General features: G+C 45.7%; 1 protein-coding gene across 5 annotated transcripts; it reads right to left on the bottom strand.

The window, feature by feature from the left end:
* Nucleotides 1–1,626: 1,626 nt before the first annotated feature.
* Nucleotides 1,627–21,999, bottom strand: LOC105480577 (interleukin 17 receptor B). Of its 5 annotated transcripts, XM_011739675.2 has the most exons (11): nt 21,865–21,997; nt 19,778–19,802; nt 18,670–18,810; nt 16,342–16,469; nt 15,502–15,628; nt 13,364–13,411; nt 11,726–11,868; nt 11,019–11,093; nt 9,908–10,007; nt 8,501–8,599; nt 1,627–2,476 (listed from the first exon to the last, which is right to left on the bottom strand). In XM_011739675.2, the coding sequence occupies exons 1-11, from the start codon at nt 21,922–21,924 to the stop codon at nt 1,914–1,916; spliced, it is 1,509 nt and encodes a 502-aa protein (XP_011737977.2). In that variant the 5' UTR covers nt 21,925–21,997; the 3' UTR covers nt 1,627–1,913. The 5 variants fall into 5 exon arrangements, with proteins under 5 accessions (XP_011737977.2, XP_011737979.2, XP_070948007.1 ...); XM_011739677.3 differs by lacking the exon at nt 16,342–16,469 and having other exon boundaries at nt 15,502–15,666; nt 21,865–21,999; XM_071091906.1 differs by lacking the exon at nt 18,670–18,810 and having other exon boundaries at nt 21,865–21,998.
* Nucleotides 22,000–22,056: the final 57 nt, after the last annotated feature.

The raw sequence follows: 22,056 nt of genomic DNA, 5'->3' as shown, positions 1-22,056 counted from the left end.
CCGTCTCAGAAAAACAAAACAAAACATAATGCATTTCTTGTTAAATAGTTCTTCACCTAACAGCATATTGCTCTTATAACTGGTAGAGCTGATTCAAAGGAAGTTGGTTTCTGGTCCAAGTTTGACCTCAACCATGTCCATCTTCTGCTACCAGCACTTACAAGCACTGTGGAAACTGATCATGACAAATAAGTGAAATTTGCTACATTAAACATATTGCCTCAGCCATTACTAAGTGTCCACTTGTAAAGCTGGACACAGTTTTTATTTTATGCTTCATTTTGATTTTTTATCCTTAAGACATAAATTAGAAGGCATGAGGTGGCCCTTTAAGGGTAATCTGCAAATATACACATTTTAATAGTCATCCATCTGAAATTGATCCACATTCCAGAGAAGATTCAGTATTGTGCTGTGTGAAATAAGCATTCCCAGAAAAAAAATATATGCTAATATAATGTAACCTCTGCATTAAGAAAAAGATGCTTTTAGGCCAGGCTTACACCTGTAATCCCAGCACTTTGGGAGGCCCAGGCGGGCGGATCATGAGGTCAGGCGATCAAGACCATCCTGGCTAAGACAGTGAAACCCCATCTCTACTAAAAATACAAAAAATTAGCTGGCGTGGTGGCGGGCGCCTGTAGTCCCAGCTACTTGGGAGGCTTCGGCAAGAGAATGGCATGAACCCGGGAGGTGGAGCTTATGGTGAGCCAAGAGAGCGCCACTGCACTCCAGCCTGGTTGAGAGAGGGAGACTCCGTCTCAAAAAAAAAAAAAATTAAAGATGCTTTTAGAAGAGTAAAAAGTTGGAAGACAAAATGTACCATCTTTTGTGTTCTGTCATTCTGTGGGGGTTTTTTCATTTGTTTGTTTGTTTTAGACAGGGTCTCGCTGTCACCTAGGATGGAGTGCAGTGGCACAATCACCATTTACTGCACCCTTGACCTCCAGGGCTCAAGTGATCCTCCCACCTCAGCCTCCCTAGTAGCTGGGACCACAGGCTCACACCATCACACTCAGCTAATTTTTAAAATCTTTTGTAGAGATGGAGGTCTCGCTTTGTGACCTAGTCTGGTCTTGAGTGATCCTTTTGCCTTGGCCTTGCCAAAGTGCTGGCATTGGAGGCATGAGCCATTGCACCCAGCCCTGTTTTTTATTTAAGTAAACCATTATAATAACTGATTTATAAAAAGGTTACTTCAAGAGGGCTTTCAACTTAAGAATTATTTTCATTTAACTAAGACAGTGACCTCTAATAGGTAACTTTAGGCAAAAGTAGACAAGTTTGTGGGTAATGTATTTTGGTGTTCATGTTAAAAGGCACCTGTTCAAGAATCAAGATATGAATCTAGTTTGTAGAGGGGAGTCTTATGCAAACACTAAATACAAGTGGTTACACATATACTAGATCATCTGGTTCAGTAAAGGTGGGTTCAGCTTGTTTATTGCCTACTTTTGTTATCTTAAAAACCATGATTTTTTGCACGTAATAGAAAGTTTTTCACCTAAGATGCTATTGAGTGAACCAGTGAGGGGTTCTTAGATTCGGTATTCATTAATTAAACGTAGAATATTAGCTAAACAGTTCTGTGTACATTGCAATGCATGGACTATGCAAGACTAGATGTTTGGCTGGAAGATACTTTATTGTTGCATTATCAAAATGGTTATAGTTTTCAATTAAAACTAATGGATTTCTATGTATAAAACTAATCTAGCTTTGAAGTTGTAAATGTAGTTTCTTTAGTTAATGCTACATCAGTTAGCAGTATTTGAAAATTTTATTGGCATAAAATGTTTTAATTACTAAGGCTATTTGTAGGCTGCATAGTAAGCTTCAGGATTATCACACGTTTTTTCCTTGTAATTGGTGGGGTAGGAAACCTTTAAGGTCTCTTGCTTCTCATGGGTGGGCTACAAGGAGCAGCAGCCATTGTGGCAGGCTTGCGATCTTTTTCCTGCTGACACCTGCTGCTTGACGTGGAGAAGTTCTGCACAGAAAGCAGTGGCATCCTTCATGAGGTGGTACTTGGGGCAGACACTGAGAGCATTATAATTGTCTTTGGTATCAGTCTCTCTAAAGTAGACCACCACATATTTGTGCAGATGAGTCTGGCTTCTTAGATCACTGCAGAAAAGGTTAAAGGCAAGGGGGAAGAGGTCTTGAGAGTTCTCACTGGGACTGCCCTCACTCTTGGCACAGGTACCATCGCAAACACTGTTGACGTCATTGGAAAGAAGGAAGACAACTTTGTCTGCTGCCTTCTTTTGAGTGGCAAGCCACTGCACTGGACCCATCTCTGCTATTTTCTTTTTCTGCCACTTTTCAAGGATGACCTCACTTCTGCAGTGGTTTTGAAGAAATTCAGTGAAGTAACAAATTGTGTGATGGAAACATATTTCAGATGGGTAAACCACAAGAACCTTAATGGGGGGCAGTAGTGTGGTGGTAGAAAAGGAAGTCATCTTGTTCCTTTCTGTCAGGGGAGAAAAGCATTTGTTATCTGTGAACAGTAAACAGCAGGCTTTCACTCTGTAAACCATCCCTGACAAATGAACCCTTGTTAGAGAATGTCAGCTGAGCACCAAGGGCCTCCTTAGTGACAGCAAGGAAAAACATCCTGATGTTCCTTTTGAACACATCACCTGAAACACACTGATGCTTAAACCTTAACTTTTTAAACCTTATTTGAAGGGGTGGCCTGCCCCTCCACACCTGTGGGCGTTTCTCGTTAGGTGGAACGAGAGACTTAAGAAAAGAAATGAGACACAGAGACAAAGTATAGGGAAAGAAAAAGTGGGCCCAGGGGACTGGTGCTCAGCATACAGAGGACCCACGCCAGCACCGGTCTCTGAGTTCCCTCAGTATTTATTGATCATTATCTTTACCATCTTAGAAAAAGGGAAGTGGCGGGATAATAGGATCATGGTAGGGAGGTCAGCAGTAAGACATATGAATAAAGATCTCTGTGACATTGAATAAGTTTAAGGATATGCCTTGATATGCATATGCAAACATCTCCATAAACCTTTTTAGTGCATAAAGAGCAGCACTGCCGCTAGCACGTCCCACCTTCAGCCCTAAGGCAGTTTTCTCCTTTCTCAGTAAATAGAACATACAGTAAGGTTTTACACCGAGATGTTCCATTGCCCAGGGACGGGCAGGAGACAGATGCTTTTCTCTATCTCAACTGCCAAGAGGCCTTCTTTCCTCTTATACTAGTCCTCAGCACAGACCCTTCACGGGTGTCAGGCTGGGGGACGATCAGGTCTTTCCCTTCCCACGAGGCCATATTTCAGACTATTACATGGGGAGAAACCTTGGACAATACCTAGCCTTCCTAGGCAGAGGTCCCTGCGACCTTTGGCAGTGTGCGACCTTTGGCAGTGTATGTGTCCCTGGGAATTTGAGATTAAGAGAATGGCGATGACTTTTCAGGCACTTGTTTAACAAAGCACGCCCTGCACAGCCCAAAATCCCTTAAACCTTGAGTCACCACAGCACGTGTCTCTTGCAAGGACAAGGTTGGGGGTAGGGTCACAGATTAACAGCATCTCAAATACAGGACAAAATGGAGTCTCTTATGTCTACTTCTTTCTATATAGACACAGTAACAGTCTGATCTCTCTCTCTTTTCCCCACACTTATTTTAAAAGCAGTATTTTCTAAGTCCCTCTCACTAAAACAATCCTCTCAACCAAGCCTTCTCTTTTTTTTTTTTTTTTTGAGACGGAGTCTCGCTCTGTTGCCCAGGCTGGAGTGCAGTGGTGCAATCTTGGCTCACTGCAAGCTCCGCCTCCCGGGTTTACGCCATTCTCCTGCCTCAGCCTCCTGAGTAGCTGGGACTACATGCGCCCGCCACCTCGCCCGGCTCGTTTTTTGTACTTTTTAGTAGAGACGGGGTTTCACTGTGTTAGGCCAGGATGATCTCGATCTCCTGACCTCGTGATCCGCCCATCTCGGCCTCCCAAAGTGCTGGGATTACAGGCTTGAGCCACCGCGCCCGACCGCCTTCTCTTTTCAAATAAATTCATAGAAACTTTAGGTTTAAGATATTTTGTTGGCCAGGTTTGGTGGCTCACACCAGTAATCCCAGCACTTTGAGAAGCCAAGGCTGGTAGATCACTTGAGTCCAGGAGTTCCAGACCAGCCAGGGCAACATGGCGAAACTCCATCTCTACAAAAAGTACAAAAATTAGCTGGGCTTGATGGCATGCACCTGTGGTCCCAGCTACTCAGGAGGCTAAGGTGGGAGGATCACTTGAGCCCAGGAGGCGGAGGTTGCAGTGAGCCAAGATCATGCCATTCCACTCCAGCCTGGGCAACAGAGTGAGACCCTGTCTCAAGAACAAGGGGAAAAAAAAAAAAAAGGATACTTTGTTTGAGGTGGGTGATTGTAACCTCAGTACTTTTAGTGCTGTATATGAACAGGGACACTTGGCCTCTGCACTTCACATTTTGAGTTGGGTCAATTCAGTAGTTGCTTGTACTGTCTTCTACCTGCAGGTAGTAGTTTCTTTACAGTCCCCAAAGTTAAGTGGCACCCCTTTTCAGCCCCTGGAACTTACCTGGAATTCTGCCCTATATGGTGCTATAAAACAGAAACCATGTTTGAAACTACTATAATGAATACAGGTCAGACAGCATCCCTAAATGTTGTAAGTATTCCTGAGGTCCAAGTGCCCCGTGGCTTTCTTAGCTTAGAGCATGGAGTTAATCTCATTCTAGTTACAACGTCACAAATGACTCAAAGGATGCATTTGTATTTCCTTTTCTAGGTATGGAGAAGAGAAGTTTTTTTAATAGCTCTGCCTCGAGCAGAGTATGTAAATGCTCTGGTTTCTGTATTCAAATACTCCATGTTTTAAAGCTGGTAAAGTCCTCAGAGAGTACAGCTGACCCTTGAACAACATGGCGGGGAGTGGCACTGACCCTGCATGCAGTTGAAAATCTCCTATAACCTTTGATTTTCCCACAACTTAACTTCTAATAGCCTACTGTTGATTGGAAGCCTTGCCAGTAACACAAACAGCCAATTAACACATATTTTGCATGTTATATGTATTATGTGCTGTATTATAATTAAGCTAGAGAAAAAAATGGAAGAAAATCATGAGGCGAAAAGATATTTACTAATTCATTAAATGGAAGTGGACCATCAGAAAGGTCTTTATCCTTGCCATCTTCAAGTTGAGTAGGCTGACTAGGAAGAGGAGAACGGGGTTAGTCTTGCTGACTTAGGGGTGGCAGAGGCAGAAGAGGTGGAAGACGAGGCTGGAGAGGTGGGCGCCTCAGTGTAACTACAGAAATACATCATCATTTCTGACTTTTTGCTTTTTCATTTTTCTAAAAATATTTGTATATGGTACCAATCCTTCCTCCACCATTTGCTTTAGGTTTAATGCTTGTATCATAGAAGGGTCTGTGTTATAAAAGAAGTGAAAAGCAGTCTTGACTGATCAGAAACCTGCGAGATTGTTTAATGTCAATTTGTTTTCTGGCGCTGCTGCTCTTCTCTTCATTCCTCTAGTGTGGTTATCTGTTAGCTCTTGAATTTCTCCGAGATCCACATCTTGAAACCCTTCACCCCCCACCTTTTTTGCCACATCTACAATCTCTTTCATGATTTCCTTGATTGGCTGTGTTGTAAATCCTGTGAAGTCATGCACATCATCTGGACAGTTTTCTCTTACAGGAATTTATTGTTTCGGGCTTGATGGCTTTCATGGCTTGTTCTGTCACAATGATGGCATCTTCAGTGATGTAATCCTTCCAGACTTCCATGTTGTTCTCTCTGTTGGGGTTCTCTTCCATAGTGTTGACAATCCTTTCCATAAAGTACTGTGTGTAATAAGCCTTGAAGGTCCTTATGGCTCCCAATCTAGAGGCCAAATGATGACGTGTTTGGGGGCAAGGAGACCACTCTGAGGACTTTGGTGTTGAACTTGTGGGGTTCTGGGTGGCTGGGGGCATTGTCCAATATCAAAAGAACTTTAAAAGGCAATCCTTTCCTGGGAAGGTACTTGTGACTATAGGGACAAAGTATCATTGGAACCAATCCAGAAAAAAGTTTTCTCAATGTCCAGGCCTCCTTATTGTACAATCAAAAGATTGGCAGCTGGTGTTTATCTTTTCCCTTCAAGGCCAGGGGGTTAGCAGCTTTATAGATAAGGCCAGTCCTGATCATAAACCCAACTGCATTTGCACAAAGCAGTCCAGTTAGCCTGTCCCTTCCTGCCTTAAATCCTGATGCATGCTTCTCTTCCTTACTAATCAATGTCCTTTGTAGCATTTTTTTTCCCAGAAGAGGACACTTTCATCTGCACCGAAAACCTGTTCAGGCAGGTATCCTTTCTCCTCAGTGATTTTCTTTTTTTTTTTTTTGAGACGGAGTCTCGGTCTGTCGCCCAGGCTGGAGTGCAGTGGCGCAATCTCAGCTCACTGCAAGCTCCGCCTCCCGGGTTCACGCCATTCTCCTGCCTCAGCCTCCCGAGTAGCTGGGACTACAGGCGCCCGCCACCGCGCCCGGCTAATTTTTTCTATTTTTAGTAGAGATGGGGTTTCACCATGGTCTCAATCTCCTGACCTTGTGATCCACCCGCCTCGGCCTCCCAAAGTGCTGGGATTACAGGCGTGAGCCACTGCGCCCGGCTCTCCTCAGTGATTTTCTTAATGGCATCTGGGAACTCATCTGCTGCCTCTTGGTCAGCAGAAGCTGCTTCTCCTGTTATCTTGACAGTTTTTAAGCCAACCCACTTTTTAAAATTATCAAACCATCCTTTAGTGGCATTAAATTCTCCAGCTTTAGATGCTTCACCTTCCTTTTGCTTTAAGTTGTCATATAATGACTTTGCTTTTTCTCAAATCATATTTGAGTCTACAGTTATGCCTGCCTTATAGCAATCCTGCACCCACATAAAAGCTACATTTTCAATACAGGATTAAAAGGTATTCTGCAAAATGTGCAAGGTTTTCATGCCTGCTGGTGTAGCTATAGTGATGGCTTCATTAATTTTTTTCTTTTTTCACTATGGTCCTTATGCTGGATTCATTTATCTTGAAATGGTGACCAATCACAGCTACAGACCCTCCATTTATGGTACATATCAAGCAATTTGGCTTTTTTTCTTGTGGTGGAAAAAAAAAGTTTTTTTTCTTTTTTTCATGACGTTGTTTCTTGGGAGCACTTCCAGCATTACTAGTGGCACTTGGTATGGGTCCTAAGGTGTTATTAAAGGTTTACAATATTGCACTAAACACGAAAAATACAAGAGAACCACTGGAGATACTTTCTACTGTGATATGTAATTTACTGGAGAGACAAACTGCTCGTTTGGAGATGATTAGCATCACATGGTGTTTTAAGTGGATACTCGCAACACTTGAGCTCACTGCAGTAGCAACAGGAGGTGGCTAGGAAATTAACAGCAGGACAGTGCGCACTGCAGTTAATGGTATGCAGTTACAATTTAATACCACATCTTTATGCTTATGTTTGTCTCAACTGTGAATGGTGCCGTGTACAGTTGGTATGTGTGTGTTTAAGTTTTGATAATTTTTTTTTTTTTTTTTTTTTGAGATGGAGTCTCACTCTATCGCCCAGGCTGGAGCGCAGTGGCCAGATCTCAGCTCACTGCAAGCTCCGCCTCCCGGGTTTACGCCATTCTCCTGCCTCAGCCCCCCGAGTAGCTGGGACTACAGGCGCCTGCCACCTCGCCCGGCTAGTTTTTTGTATTTTTTTTTAGTAGAGACACGGTTTCACCGTGTTAGCCAGGATGGTCTCAATCTCCTGACCTCGTGATCCGCCCGCCTTGGCCTCCCAAAGTGCTGGGATTACAGGCTTGAGCCACCGCGCCTGGCCAAGTTTTGATAAATTTTTAACTTTTAATAGTTAAAATAGTTAACTATTGGTATGGTAGCAAATTATAAAGTAGACTAGGATCTGCATACATTTTCTGCATTTATGACATACCTTTTTCTTAATTTCTTTCAATATTTTAATTGAAAAATAAATTCATCTGAGTTTTTTTTTCAAATTGATACAAATCTCCAAAAAATTTTCCAGTGTATGTATTGAAAAACTCCAGGTGTAAGTGGCTCTGTGCAGTCCAAACCTGTTGTTCAAGGGTCAACTGTGTATGAATCCAAGCGAAAGCTTTTCTTACACCTCAGAAGAACTGTTTTCTAAAAAACAGGAACTAGCATAGAGTAACCATCACAAGTAAAGTGTAATTTGTTATCAGCCATCTTTTGCCCATTTCAGTACTGGTAAAAATGGGACAGTCAGAAGATCTGGAAGTCCTGACCCTACTTTCACCTGGCATGTGTAATCCAGTGATGCTCGTATCAGTCTCCGTAGGAGCACTTGAAGGTATTACATAAATGCTATCTAACTCAGGGAAACGCCAACATGTGACTGCCTCCAGAGGAATCTTCTTTAAAAAAAAATTCAAAATGTTATTTCCTTATGAGGATGTCTTTAAATAATTATAACCCTTACCGTGCCTCCACATTAGATAGATCCCTGCCACCAGCACCCATGTCACCACCAGCAGAGATGGCAGGAGGAGAGGCAGCCAGCCTCCCGGCTTGCTTCTGTCTGGAGAAAACAAAGCTTATTCACCTTTGGAAAACAAATCCACACGTATCTCTTATTGAAAAACTAAGACTTTGTATACTTTGTAGAGGTTTATTTATTTTTTATTATTTTTTAGTTTTGAGACAGAGTCTCGCTTTGCCGCCCAGGTTGGAGTGCAGTGGCAGAGTCTCGGCTCACTGCAGCCTCTGCCTCCCAGGTTCAAGCAATGCTGCCTCAGCCTCCCAAGTAGCTGGGATTACAGGCATGCGTCATCGCGCCCAGCAACTTTGTAGAGGTTTAGATGCCTTTAAAACCATCAGTCAGAAGCTCTTTAGAGAGTCTGCCAATCATATCTTTTTCCCTAGAGTGTGTAGGTCTTGCATTAGATTCTCAAAAGGGATATGGGACCTAGGATATTAAGAACAGTCCTAAAATCTCTGGCTTTCTCCTGATATGCACAGGCATTTTCACAGTAGGAACTAGGGTTTCTGTCCAGTTTTTTTTTTGTTCTTTAAGGAATTAATGTTATTCTCGGTACAACTGCTTACATACGTAGCACGTATAGATGGCATTTTTACAGGTCATCTTGTTAGACTGACATACATGGAGGGTAGTGCCACCCGCCTCACAGAAACATCAGGTAAGCTCAGGCACAGAGTGCCCAGGAATCTGTAAGGCTTTGCCCACGCACGAGTCAGGACTGCCAGGCACCTGGGTTGTCTTCACTTCATTTGGCTGAGTCTAATGACGCCTTCCAACTTTTGACCCCACCCCTGGTCTGTTGTGTAAACATTGTATTTCTCCATCTGTAATGAAAAAGCTAACACATCTCTAACTCCAGAGACATTTTCCCAAACATGCTGTTCTCAGGCACCAGTGAGGCGGTGCCATTATTCCTCATTTGTTATCCAAATGTTGGCTGTGTGACCACACCAACAGCTTATCCTGGGCCACGGAGACTGGTAAGAGAATCAGAATACGGTGAAATATTCATTCTCATATATACCCAGTCATCGTACACCTTTGACTTTTTTCAGCAGATCCTTGTGGCACTCAGAACATCCATTTTGCACCGTGTATTTTTTTTCCCTTTTGTGTATCCTGCTTTATAAAGAGTCATGAGTGGTTTTACAAATAAAACCTGTTCTTACTCAGATTCTAGGTTCTCTGGGACAGCACTGTTAGCTTTCTCTGCACCTCAGTTCAGTGTACACAGGCAGGGACCCCTTGCACTACCCACATACACACCCTTCCACATACTGAGTGGGGGGCCATGACTGTGTGTCCTGAGCCACTTTGATCATCTGGTTGAAGTGACTGAGCACTTACTGTTATCCAGAGGGAAAGGGACGCCTGTTTGTGGGCAGAGCACAACCGTTCCTTTATGTCGGATGCAGTCGCTGCCACAAGTAGGAAAATACGGAGTCAGCTGAGGAAAAACAAGAGGCTCAGAAAGTTTACACCATGCATCAGAGCTAAATCTCACCATGACTCCTACTTCCACCAAAACTTCCCTTCTTTCTGGCTTCACCCCTACCTCTAGTGTTGTCACGCACATTTTCCCCTTGGTCACATACCTGTAACAAAGCCCTAAAGTCAAAACCAGTGACCCAAGACCCACATGCCCAAGACTCCTGGGGTCTGAACCTAAACTTTGTACATGTTACTAACATACCAGTTCCCTTATCTAAAAGGGCTAGGTCATATCTTACCACATACACAAACATTTCCTCTAGAAAAAAGGAGCAGCAGTGATCCTGTTGGCTTCCTTCAGCCAGTGCTTTAGGACTTGCAAGTCCCTGTAGTCAGGGAAGTATATGGTTCTCCAGAAAAGGGTAGCAGCCGTCATATCCTGGCTGGTGCCTGCCCCCTCTGGCCTGTCTGAGCACTTTTTATTCCAGGGAATGAAGCACGGAAGCTCCTTACTCTTTGGACCTCCTGTGTCCCCACCTCAAAAACTAGAGTTGAAAGAGATGTACTGAGAGGTGAAGGAGCACCTACTGCTCCAACTTCCTGTGTTCAGCTGGGTCCCCTGTGGCCCAGAGAGGACCGGCAGCCCCTCTCCAGAGTTCATACACTTCCTGGAACTCAAACCTTCCCATTTCAAACCCTTTGCAGCTTCATCTTGCAGTTAAAGGCTTGGGAAAGTAAAATGGTACTGCTATCCCTGAGTGCTGAGTGTCTGTGACAGAAAATGGAAATAAAAGGTGCTTTGGAAGGTCAGCAGCCGTTAATACAAGCAAAAGGGACCACGACTGCCACGTCGGCCTCCTGACCTCAGCCCTGTGGAGGCTGTAGCGAGAGAGCCCCCATGAACGCCACTTAACTCATGTCTGCTGGCAGAAGTGCATTTGACAAGAGAGAACGCATCCTTAAAAGCAATGAATGGTGGAACTCTTCTATGCCCCTTCCCTCCCCAGAGCAGCTCACTGAACTTTACCTGCACCATAGCACCTTCACTTTCCTCAGTCACTGGAATCACCACTGAAGCTCGCGTTTGTTTGTTCTGGTATGGCTAAGAGAGACAGAGTCAAGAATTATGAGGTGCCGGGCGCACGGGCTCACGCCTGTAATCCCAACACTTTGGGAGGCCGAGGCAGGCAGATGGCTTGAGCCCAGGAGTTCGAGACCAGCCTGGGCAACATGGTGAAACCCCGTCTCTACTAAAAATGAAAAAATTAGCTCGGCATGGTGGCATGTGCCTTTAGTCCCAACTACCTGGGGAGGCTGAGGTGGGAGGATCACTTGAGCCCGGAGGGTGGAGGCTGCAGTAAGCTGTGATTGTGCCACTGCATTCCAGCCTGGGAGACAGTGAGACCCTGTGTCAACCTCCGCCCCGCAAAAAAAGAATTACGAGGCACGGGAGTGAGTAGATTGAAGGCTTCCAGCTAAGCAGCTTTGCTTCCCAAAAGGACTCCTTTCACTAGACCGTGTGTAAAGAAGAGCCCATTTCCTGCTTCGGAGACTTCTTTCTTTCTGTGGCTTGAGGTTCACAGTGACATCTCTCAGGATGCCCACAGGGATTTGTTTTTATCTGTTGAATTCATCAAAGTAGCCCAGCACATTTGGACAATACTGTCCCCATTTTCCTTCAAGGCACTAAGGAAAGCTGGAGGGTGAGGTGAAGGGGATGAAGAGAAAAAGTACCTCAGACACCTGAGAAAACCCGATGATGGTGCTGTGTTGGATAAGAGCCATGTATCTGTTTCCCAGGGGACTGGTTGTGAAGTTCACTTCTACCGTCTCCTCATTCTTCTTACAAGCAGTGATGTTCGGATCCCACAGGCTTCCTATGAGTTGAGAGAGAACCATGTAGATGAACTTGCTAACTCTTCCCTCATTTAAGTTCCCCACAGGGCTTTATGGAAACGAATCCAAGTTCTCAGGAACAATGTGGGAGAGACAGGGACGCTGCTACACAGTGAACTTTTTACCATTGTTTCCAGAGTCTCAAAGCACTTGCTGCCCAAGACAGTTTGGGGATCCGTACCTCGCTGCTTTGCTAAAAAAGCTTCCCTGGACTGAGTGTGGTGGGAGGCATGGACTGGTTCTGTACTCACTGCTGTTTTCAACCTCTCTTTCGAGTTAAGGGATAGGGTCAGTATTTTCTCCTTCCCAGGATGGGGAGAAGGAGCCACGGGTTAGAAAACATGTCTAAGATTATCGAGCAAGTGAATTCACGATCAGGACTATAACCACTAGAATATTTTGTGTTCCAGGAGCTTCATCCATCAGACCATTCTGCCAGCTTCACTAGATGCAAAGAAAGAAGGAAATGGCTCATAGCTTAGAGGATATACCCTGATAGGTCTGCTCTGGCAGAAAAAGTCATTTCATTCATGTGACTTGCAAATAAGGACTGGGTTGATTTCCAGGAACACAATGTATAATAGCAGAAATTATCTCCTCCACCGAGGAGACCATTTCAGGCCCTGGCTCAGAACTGTCTTTAGGAATTCAGGTCCAGGACTGACTTCAAGGCCCTCTGACCTCCTCACACCTACAGTGTTCTCTGTACCCTCGGTGGGAAGCCCAGCGTCCAAGTCCGCCTTCTAGCAAGGACAGCATGCACAGCTGTCTGACAGGGTACCAGGGATGCCTTGTGCGGTGAAGGGTGCCTAAAAGTTCTGGACTGAACTTCCAAATTCCAAATACCACTAGCCTCATTAGCTTTCCAACACTATATTACTCAGAAATTTACACAAACCCTTGGAAAGTGGGCACTAGGGACTGATAATCCTACAGGGGATTATTACAAAATTTAAGGGGTAAAATTCACTAGCCTGTGAAAAGTGATCCTCTTTGGGGACACAAGTTGAGAGCATACTTGTGGGGCAGTCCTTCAGCGAACTCACTGCCACCTTGAATGTTTGCTAATCCAAACAGAAGGTTCTTAGGGTCCCCATGGCCACAGGTGGACGGTGCTGGTATCTGAGCTGGTGGAAGGGCTCACAGGACTCCAGTCAATCAGGAAGAGCCTTTGGCACTGCTGAGCCACTTGGGCTAAAATGTTGTTACCCAAGGGGGTGGGGGTGGTTCTTTGTGACTGTTGCTCCACTATGTAAATGTACTGAGGGTCTACCCCTTTCTGGACCACTCAGTGGGCAAAGTGCTTGCTGGAGATCAGGAGCCCTAGGTGCTTCTGTCGCCACCGTCGGGGGTGCCTTGGATATGCGACTCTCCCCCAGGGCTCAGTTTCTTCATCTGTGCAAAGATGAAGAGAGCTATGGTGCCTCAAGTTACAAGTTTCTTCAAATAAAAAAAGCAAATGCTGTATTTACTTACCGGCCTTGACACACTTTTTTTTATATTTCATTATGTGGTCTAGGCAGCCTGTAAATTTGAATGAAAGTTTTTACATTTTAGAAAAAGCTATCTCTGCCCCACCCCCTTTGCCAACAAGTGCACACCCACATACACATGCCACACCTGTAACAAATTGTCAAAACATTCCACATGTAAGATGGCAAATTCAAATGGGGCTCTAACATTATACTGTTAAACAGGAGACATCCGCCCATGACGTGATAACCAGAGTGTAATTTAAATACAGCCTTTATCAGAACAGTGTCTTTGATCCCTAAGAGAAGACTCGAAAACCATCCATCGTTTGAAAATGACATTTGGTAGTATCTGTAGACGCTGTCCCTTCTAGGACGTGAAGACTAATACTCCCATACCCTCACCCCCGGGTGGGGTAGAATTAGTGACTTGTTTCCAAAAACGAGAGTTGGGAAAACCAGTAGATTTACATGGAGAAGCCTGGCAGGCCCCACGTAAATCTAGTGTTGATGGTGACCCCCAGCCTGGTGTCATGTGGGTGCCATGCACCCCTGATGGGATGCGATAAGAAGGGCCCGGCACCTCTGTGATATGAATTCCTTGTCTAATCACGAGACAAACCCAAACTGGGGGACATTCTATAGGATGCCTGGTCAGAACTCAAGACCATCAAGATTCTGAAAAACAAAGACTAAGAAACTGTTACAGACCAGAGGAGAGACACACAGGGACTAACTGCAACTGGAACAGAAAGAGGATATTCATGAAAAAGCAGGTGAAATCCAAATAAAGTCTGGAGTCTAGTTAACAGACATCTACTAACATTGGTTTCTTAGTTTTGACAAATGTATCATGGTAATATAAGATGCTAATAATAGGAGAAGCTGGGTGAGAGGTATATGGAAACTCTTTGTACTATCTTTGCAACTTTTCTGTAAATCTAAAATTATTCCAAAATAAGGCTGGGCACAGTGGCTCACTCCTGTAATCCCAGCACTTTGGGAGGCCAAGGTGGGCAGATCACGCGAGGTCACAAGTTCGAGACTAGACTGGCCATCACAGTGAAACCCCGTCTCAACTAAAAATATAAAAATTAGCTGGGCATGGTGGCGCATGCCTGTAATCCCAGCTTCTCGGGAGGCTGAGGCAGGAGAATCACTTAAACCCAAGAGGCAGAGGTTGCAGTGAACTGAGATGGTGCCATTGCACTACAGCCTGGGTGACAAGAGTGAAACTCCATCTAAAAAATAAATAAATAAATAATAAAACAATTCCAAAATAAAAAAGCTTATTTGAAAACAAAATGAGGTTTGCTCTCATCAAGAAAGCTGGAAACCACGTGTAGTAAATGGTGCAGCAGCAAAAACACCCTGGACCACAATCTCCAAGACCAGCAGTGAATTGGAAATCACCCGTTTGGCTTTGATGCCTTGCCTGTGACAGATGACAGGATAGGGGTATGGAAAGGGTGACTCGGCTCAGACGGACCCTTCACACACACCATCCTGTCTTATCCTCATCACATCCCTGTGTGTGACATTGCAGCTGTCGTACCAGAGAACTGGTCCTGTGTCACAGAGCTGGGGCAAGGGCCCAGCATCCAACTCGGGACCACCCTGCCTCTCATGGACAAGCCAACTGGAGTCTGTGGATCCTCAGAGGCCCAGCCATAGGCAGCCCATCCTAGAAAGCTGAGATTGGAACGAATAAACATTTTGCATCAGTGATATAAAGAGTGGCTCAGCTGCATTGCTTTAGAAGGACTAGAGTGTGAATGTCAGCTTCACTTTTACTGTGTGTATAACCCAGGGAAAGTGACTTAACCTCTCAGTTTCTTCATCTGTAAAATGCAGCTATCCCAACCTTGGGGTTGCTGGGATGCTTAAGTGAGATGATGCATGTCAAGTATTCAGCACAGTGCCTGGCACACAGCAACAGGCTTTTCTCTACATTTTACCTGACTTTATCCTCTCTGCTCTGTGGGTAAAGTATGGTTACTACTGTGTCCATGCTTTAGATAAGGGAACTGAGACTTAGCAAGGCCAAAAGCCTTATCCAGGGTTCCCTGGGCTCTCTCTATAATATCCCAAAGCAGGCATCCCAGCAAGACAAAGAATAATAAACGGAGTGAAAAAGTTTACCTGGTGAGGTGAAATTCACAGACATGGAAGGGCCATCTTCATTCATATTTGCATTAGGAATATTATGGGCCCCAATGAAATAGACTGTGTTCAGCTCTACAGGGAAGCCGATGTAGGAAAACGTCCACTGAAAGGCAAAGCAAGGAACTCTCAATTCCCAAAACACTGCAATACAGAAACAGTATACCTTAGTGTGTTGCCCTTTTAGTTTGTATTTCATTACTTATTCTGTGAAAACTTAGGTCTCCAACCAATGCCTACTGAGGGAATGAGCACTACACAATTTACAGAATCAGAGAAGTATAAAGTTTTAAATCCAGTTCTCTTCCCTCGGCTGGGAGGGAAAAACTGAGGCCCAGAGATGCTGACTTACCAAAGGCACAAAACAGAGAAGTAGCCGACAATGGGATTTGAACCAAGGGATCTTGCTCTAAGCTCTGAGTCATAGCTATTTACCAGCCTGTGTGAGCAGCACATCATCCATGCTCCCCAAACAAAGGGCCTAGCTTTCAGCAACAATTAGCCAAATACATAAAAGTGCCTATGCCCGGATGCAGTGGCTCATACCTGTAATCCCAGCACTTAGGGAGGCTGAGGCAGGCAGATCGCTTGAGCCCAGGAATTCAAGACCAGCAACACAGTGAAACCCCTCTCTACAAAAACTACAAAATTAACCAGGTCTGGTGGCTCTTGCCTGTAGTCCCAGCTGCTTGGGAGGCTGAGGTAGAAGGATCGCTTGAGCCTAGGAGATTGAGGTCACAGTGAGCCATGATCGCGCCACTGCACTCCAGCCTGGGTGACAGAACAAGATCATATCTCAAAAAACAAAAAAGTGCTTACTTTACCACCTGAGGGTCTGATCTGAGTCTGGAAGGCCTCCGTGTAATTGCACCTCACACAGCTGTAGTACTGGAAGTTGCTTTTGCCAGTCACACAAATCTTGGTGGCCTTCAACAAGCGGATGCTGGCTGCCGAGATAGGCAAGAGGGCATTGGTTTATTTAGCACTTGCTGTGTGGCTGACTTGATACTAGATATTTTACTAGCATGCTTTACTTTATGTCTTAGTTCATATTCACAGTAGTATTGAAAGGTAGGCACCACTGTCTCCAGTTTATAGATGGGGTCCGTGAGTCTTAGGAAGTTTCAGGGAGCTCTGCTTAAACTTACAAAGCTCATCAGCAAGCAGCAGATATGAATTCAGATGCCAAAGCCCAAGCTCCCTCCTCCTCACAGGTCAGCTTGAATTTCATAGGATGCCTGCAAAGGTGGCTATCGCTCTGCACTATTCTGGGTCTCTTTTAAGAGGAACAGGCTGGCCTCAGGGAGACCCACAAAGACCCTCCAAGAGTGTCATCACCAAACCACACCTGTTCCGACTGCACCTTTATCCATGCTGATTCTTCTCCCTGAAGGTCCTTTCCTCCCATTATCTACCTCTTCAAGTCTCACTCCTTTAAAGCCCAACTCACTCATGCATCACAGCATATAACCACAGCTGACAAAAAGCTCACTCTGTGCCAGGTAAGGGCCCAAACGCTTATGGCCGCATCTCACCTAAAGCAACCTCACCAGGGCCCCTTTCCCGCTCCTCTCACCCTATCCCACTCAGATGAAGCATAGCTCCCTTCTGGGACGCCCCTGACATTGTGCCTGTGTCTGCCTCCCCTACCCCTCTGAATCCTCCTGGGTGGAGACTGTAGGTGACTCCTCTCTCTGTGCCTGGTACTCATGGATTCTTGACTGGGTAGACTTTTTTCCAATCTGAATTTAGCAGATGGAAACCAAAAGGATGGGCATTAGGATCCCAGGAGTAGCTCACTGAAAGAACTCACATGGTGCCTTGCAGCGTAATCTTGGGGAAATGCCAAAAGCTTCATGATGTCATCTGGGAAGTAGAAAAGTAATCTATCTAAGCCAGTGCTTTCCCTAAACAGGAGTAGAGTGGGGGAAATCATCTCAGGCCTTACCTTATCTTCTTCCATGAAGTACATACACAGAAAAGTACACAGATCATAAGTGTACCACCTGCTGCATCAGGACACTCACGCAACCAGTATGCAGGTTCAGAAACTCCCTCAGGTGTGCCCCTCGCGCTTCCTTTCAGTCACTCCTACCCCAGCAGGAACCACTATCCTGACTTTTTTTTTTTTTTTTTGAGACAGTCTGTCACCCAGGCTGAAGTGCAATGGCGCAGTCTTGACTCATTGCAACCTCCACCTCCTGGGTTCAAGTTATTCTCCTGCCTCAGCCTCCAAAGTAGCTAGTATAACAGGCATGTGCCACCATGCCTGCCTAATTTTTTGTATTTTTAGTGGAGACGGAGTTTCACCATGTTGGCCAGGCTGGTCTTGAACTCCTAACCTCAAGTAATCTACCCATCTTGGCCTCCCAGAGTACTGGGATTACAGGTGTGAGCCACTGCGCCTGGGTTTTTGGGTTTTTTTGTCTTGTTTTGTTTTTTTTGAGACGGAGTTTCACTCTGTTGCCCAGGCTGGAGTGCAGTGGTGCGATCTCAGCTCACTGCAACCTCTACCTCCTGGGTTCAAGCGATTCTCGTGCCTCAGCCTCCCGAGTAGCTGGGATTACAGGTGCACAACACCACACCTGGCTAATTTTTATATTTTTAGTAGAGACGGGGTTTTGCCATGTTGGCCAGGCTGGTCTCAAACTCCCGGCCTCAAGTGATCCACCAACCTCGGCCTCCCAAAGTGCTGGGATTACAGGCGTGAGCCACCACTCCTGGCCACTCTCCTGACTTCTAACCAGTAGATTGGTTTTGTCTGTTTGGCACTTTCTGTAAATGGGATCATATGGCATGTATGCCTGCAGGCATGCACACAGATATCAATGTACAAACTCTTTTGAATCTGCCTTCTTATGTTTGTGACATTCATCCATATTGTTATATGTAGTTACAGATCATTCATTCTTGTTGCTGTAACGGAATTTATTTGGTGATTCCTTTCTACTGTTGGGCATTTGAGTGCTTTCTAATGTTGCCAGTTATGAGTAGTGTTACTAGATCATCCTAGTATGTGGCTTTTGGTGCATGTATGCATGTATTTCTGTTGGTTATGCCTAGGAGGGGAATTAATGGTTCATATAGCCTGCACATTTCTGATTTAGCAGACATTTTGGGCCTTATCTCTGATAGATGCAAACTTACCATCTGCCCGGAGTACCCAGCTTACATTCATCAAAATTGAATAGTCCCCTGTTGCAACACTAGTTTTAACAGGTTCTACTCGGAGGTCCCTCAAGTCTCCAGGGGTTAGATCATGTTGTAGCATCCACTCTGGAGACGGCCCTGGGAAAAGGCAAGACTTCCATGACACTCTCCTTCCCAGCCCAATCTGATGCCATGCCATCTCCTCTCAGTGACTCACCCCAAACCTTCCCCCATTCACAATTCCTCACTTCTTTTTTTTTTTTTTAATTAAAAAAATTGTTTTTTTGTAGAGGTGGGGTCTCACTCTGTTGCCTAAAATGATCTCAAACTCCTGGCCTCAAATGATCCTCCCGCCTCAGCCTCCCAAAGTGCTGGGATTATAGGTATAAGCCACCACACCTGACACAATTCCTCAGTTCTTCCTGCTAAGGCCAAATGTTTCTTAGTGCTGGTTGATTTATAGCTGAGATAATGTTGCTCTAAGTACTCTCAGCCTCCTGGCCTCCACCTATGGAGCACTTGGGACCACTCCAGGTGCCTGTGTATGTACATATGTATATATTTAGTGTATTTGACATGTTTATTAGAGTCAGCCCTGCCTTCCTCAGGCCTCGCCCCTGGATTCCAGGCAGTTGGCCCACACAACCCCCACTTTCCCGCCTCCTAACCTTTGCTGGTGCCATCTCTCCTCCAGCTCACTCTCTCCACTCACATTTTTTGGGCAGAAGCCTACCCATTCTTCAAATGTCACCATCTCAAACCCCCGCTCTCCTATGAAACATTTGCTTCTCGGTCCCAACTCTAAGTGACATGCCTTTCACGCCCTCGATCTTCCTCTGTAGAGTGGCAGGCATCACTTTCCACCTTCTATGGCAAGTCCTACCCTGACTGGCCAGGAGGCGAGCCTGTCTGAAACACGTCTTCATTCCCACGGAGCCCCAGAGTTCTGCTTTGAGCAGACAGAGGCTTCGTCTGCAACAGCCAATAAAGCAATGGTTCACCCTGTGCCTAGTCTTCAATGACCTATCGCCTATATTAGGCCTCCTAAAAGTCCAGCTGTGCTTACAATGGAAAGCCCCAAATACCCATTCTCTAATGTACCTACCAGTTTCAGAGCCACACTGAACGGTCTGTGGGAGAGAAGAAAACCAAGCGTCATGTTGAAGCCGGCAAACCACAAGCTCTCCTTTGCCAAATTAGGTAGAACACCATTTTCCCCTTACATGCATATACAAGTGACAAACTTGCAATAAAAGATGAACTGGTTCTGCTTCACAGCTTAGGGGGAAACTAAGCTGCGCCACTGTAGGCTATGATGGGCCATGGATTAGCCATCAGTATACCTGATCCCCAAGCCAGTGCATAACCTCACCTGAAGACCAGAGGTGGGTCTCCATCCATCTCTGGATGTCAGCCTTCCCTGCTGCAAGCAGGGGATGACCTGGGACCGATGTGAGGCCCCTTCACACTCTAATGTTTAACTCTAGGATTTTAGGATGGACTGGAGTATTTACTGGGCTACCCCAGGTTAAGGAGTAGCTATGCTAAGGAGATGAACAAAAGCAAGCTCTGAATGCAGTCCAGGGTACTTTCCTCAGGTTCTTTAAAATATTCCCCTTCTAACACAAAAGGACTCACTGAGCAATGAAAGAAACCATAAGCAATTATTTGTGTTCAAGAAAGGCTGGTACTAAATCGTTTGAAGTTAGCTGCTCATGTTTTTTCATAAGAAAAAATAATTTGTGCTTTGGTTCTGGAATAAATTACTCAACCTAAAATACTGAGGCTTTAGCCAGCAGCAAGCTCAAATGACAAGACTCATTGTGATATGTCCAGCAGCTCTGGAACACCCTGCGGAGCATCTACCTTTCCAAACACCTTCTAAGACCTCCTAAGACTTTTGATGGTTTGAGTGACTTGAGTTTGGGCAAAATTGTCAATCATTTATTCGTCTTTAAAAAAATGAACTCTAAGGGATATCATCAGATTTTTTTTTTCTTTTTTTGAGACAGAGTCTCACTTTGTCGCCCAGGCTGGAGTGCAGTGGCACAGATCTCAGCTCACTGCAACCTCCAGCTCCCAGGTTCAAGTGATTCTCCTGCCTCAGCCTCCTGAGTAGCTGGGATTACAGATGCCTGCCACCATGCCCAGCTATTTTTTGTATTTTTAGTAGAGACAGAGTTTCACCATGTTAGCCAGGCTGGTCCTGAACTCCTGACCTCAGGCAATCCAGCTGCCTCAGCCCCCCAAAGTGCTGGGATTACAGGCGTGAGCCACTGCACCCGGCCAGACTTTATTATTATTATTATTATTATTATTATTATTATTATTATTTTAAACAAATAAGCCATCATACCAGGAGCTGAGTTCTTATCAAAGGGCCGGTGAGACCAGCCAAGCAACAACCCTAAATGCTACCAAGCTCAAATAGTTGGCCTTGTAGCAACTACAGCAAAAGGGATGAATTCTTCCCTGCAGTGCAAAAAGTCAAGGGGGCTTCTGAAGTGACACAGAGGGGAAGGACAGGAGCTGGAGACATCAGGAAACGGTGAATGGGGTTTGTCCACCAGCAGGTGACTACGGAGCTTGATGCTATATGCTATTCTAAGAGGGCAGGGGTATCATTTCAAAGGTTATTTGGGGGATGAACTGTTTTCTCTTCAGTGACCCAGAAGATTCCCTCGATCATTCAGGGCACTGGGGAAGAAAGGAAACTGTCTTCACGAATGAACATGGCAATCAATATGGCCAAAAAGGGAGGGGGTGCTAATGGAGAAACAGTTCTTGTGCCCCAACAGGTGAGCAGACGCCAAGTAACAATAACGAGTGCTGACTACGTGCCAGGCCCTTCGCCGCTAATTGCAGGCCATGTCGTTATTCCTTAAGAGACCCTGGTGGGTTCGGTACTGCCCTTCGTTTTACCGTTCCGGACTTGGAGTTTGGTGAGCTGAAATGACAGAACCAACAGTACAGGGGGCATCTGAGACCGGGTCTGTCTGATTCCCACTCCCCTGACTCAAGCAGCCTGACGCCGATGTCCGGGGCTGCCCCCGAGGGTGCAGGCATGCCCCTCGAGCCGGCGGTCCGCGCACGCCTTCGGGACAGCCTGGAGTGGCGGGTCAGACGACGTCAGGATCTAGGCTCGAGTGCGAGTGCCGGGAGATGGGGTAAGGGGTGCTGGAGGGGGCTTACCGGCTCTCGGGGTACGGCGCTCCTGCACAGCGCGGCCAGGGTCAGCAGCACGAGCGACATCGCCGGACCACTGCGCTGGATCCAGGCTACCCGCACGCTGCGCTCTTATCCCGGCGCTCCGGGGCCGCCCCTTCTCGGCTCCGCCTCTTGCAGCGCGGACCCAGTCCCGCCACCCTGACAGAGGGCGGGCCC

The sequence above is a fragment of the Macaca nemestrina genome, chromosome 2 (genome assembly GCF_043159975.1).
Source record: "Macaca nemestrina isolate mMacNem1 chromosome 2, mMacNem.hap1, whole genome shotgun sequence".
NCBI lineage: Eukaryota > Metazoa > Chordata > Mammalia > Primates > Cercopithecidae > Macaca > Macaca nemestrina.
The sequence above is the reverse complement of the archived record's forward strand: the minus strand, read 5'-3'. Positions and strand labels throughout refer to the sequence as shown.

What these genes read in the sequence shown, in the direction of transcription:
- LOC105480577 (XM_011739675.2), bottom strand. Translation starts at nt 21,924, where the DNA reads ATGTCGCTCGTGCTGCTGACCCTGGCCGCGCTGTGCAGGAGCGCCGTA. An exon ending in GCGCCGTACCCCGAGAGCCG is followed by an intron (nt 19,803 to 21,864) that starts GTAAGCCCCCTC and finishes TCTCTCCCACAG; the next exon opens with ACCGTTCAGTGTGGCTCTGA. An exon ending in CTATCTAATGTGGAGGCACG is followed by an intron (nt 2,477 to 8,500) that starts GTAAGGGTTATA and finishes CTCCCCTGACAG; the next exon opens with AAAGGAACAAGATGACTTCC.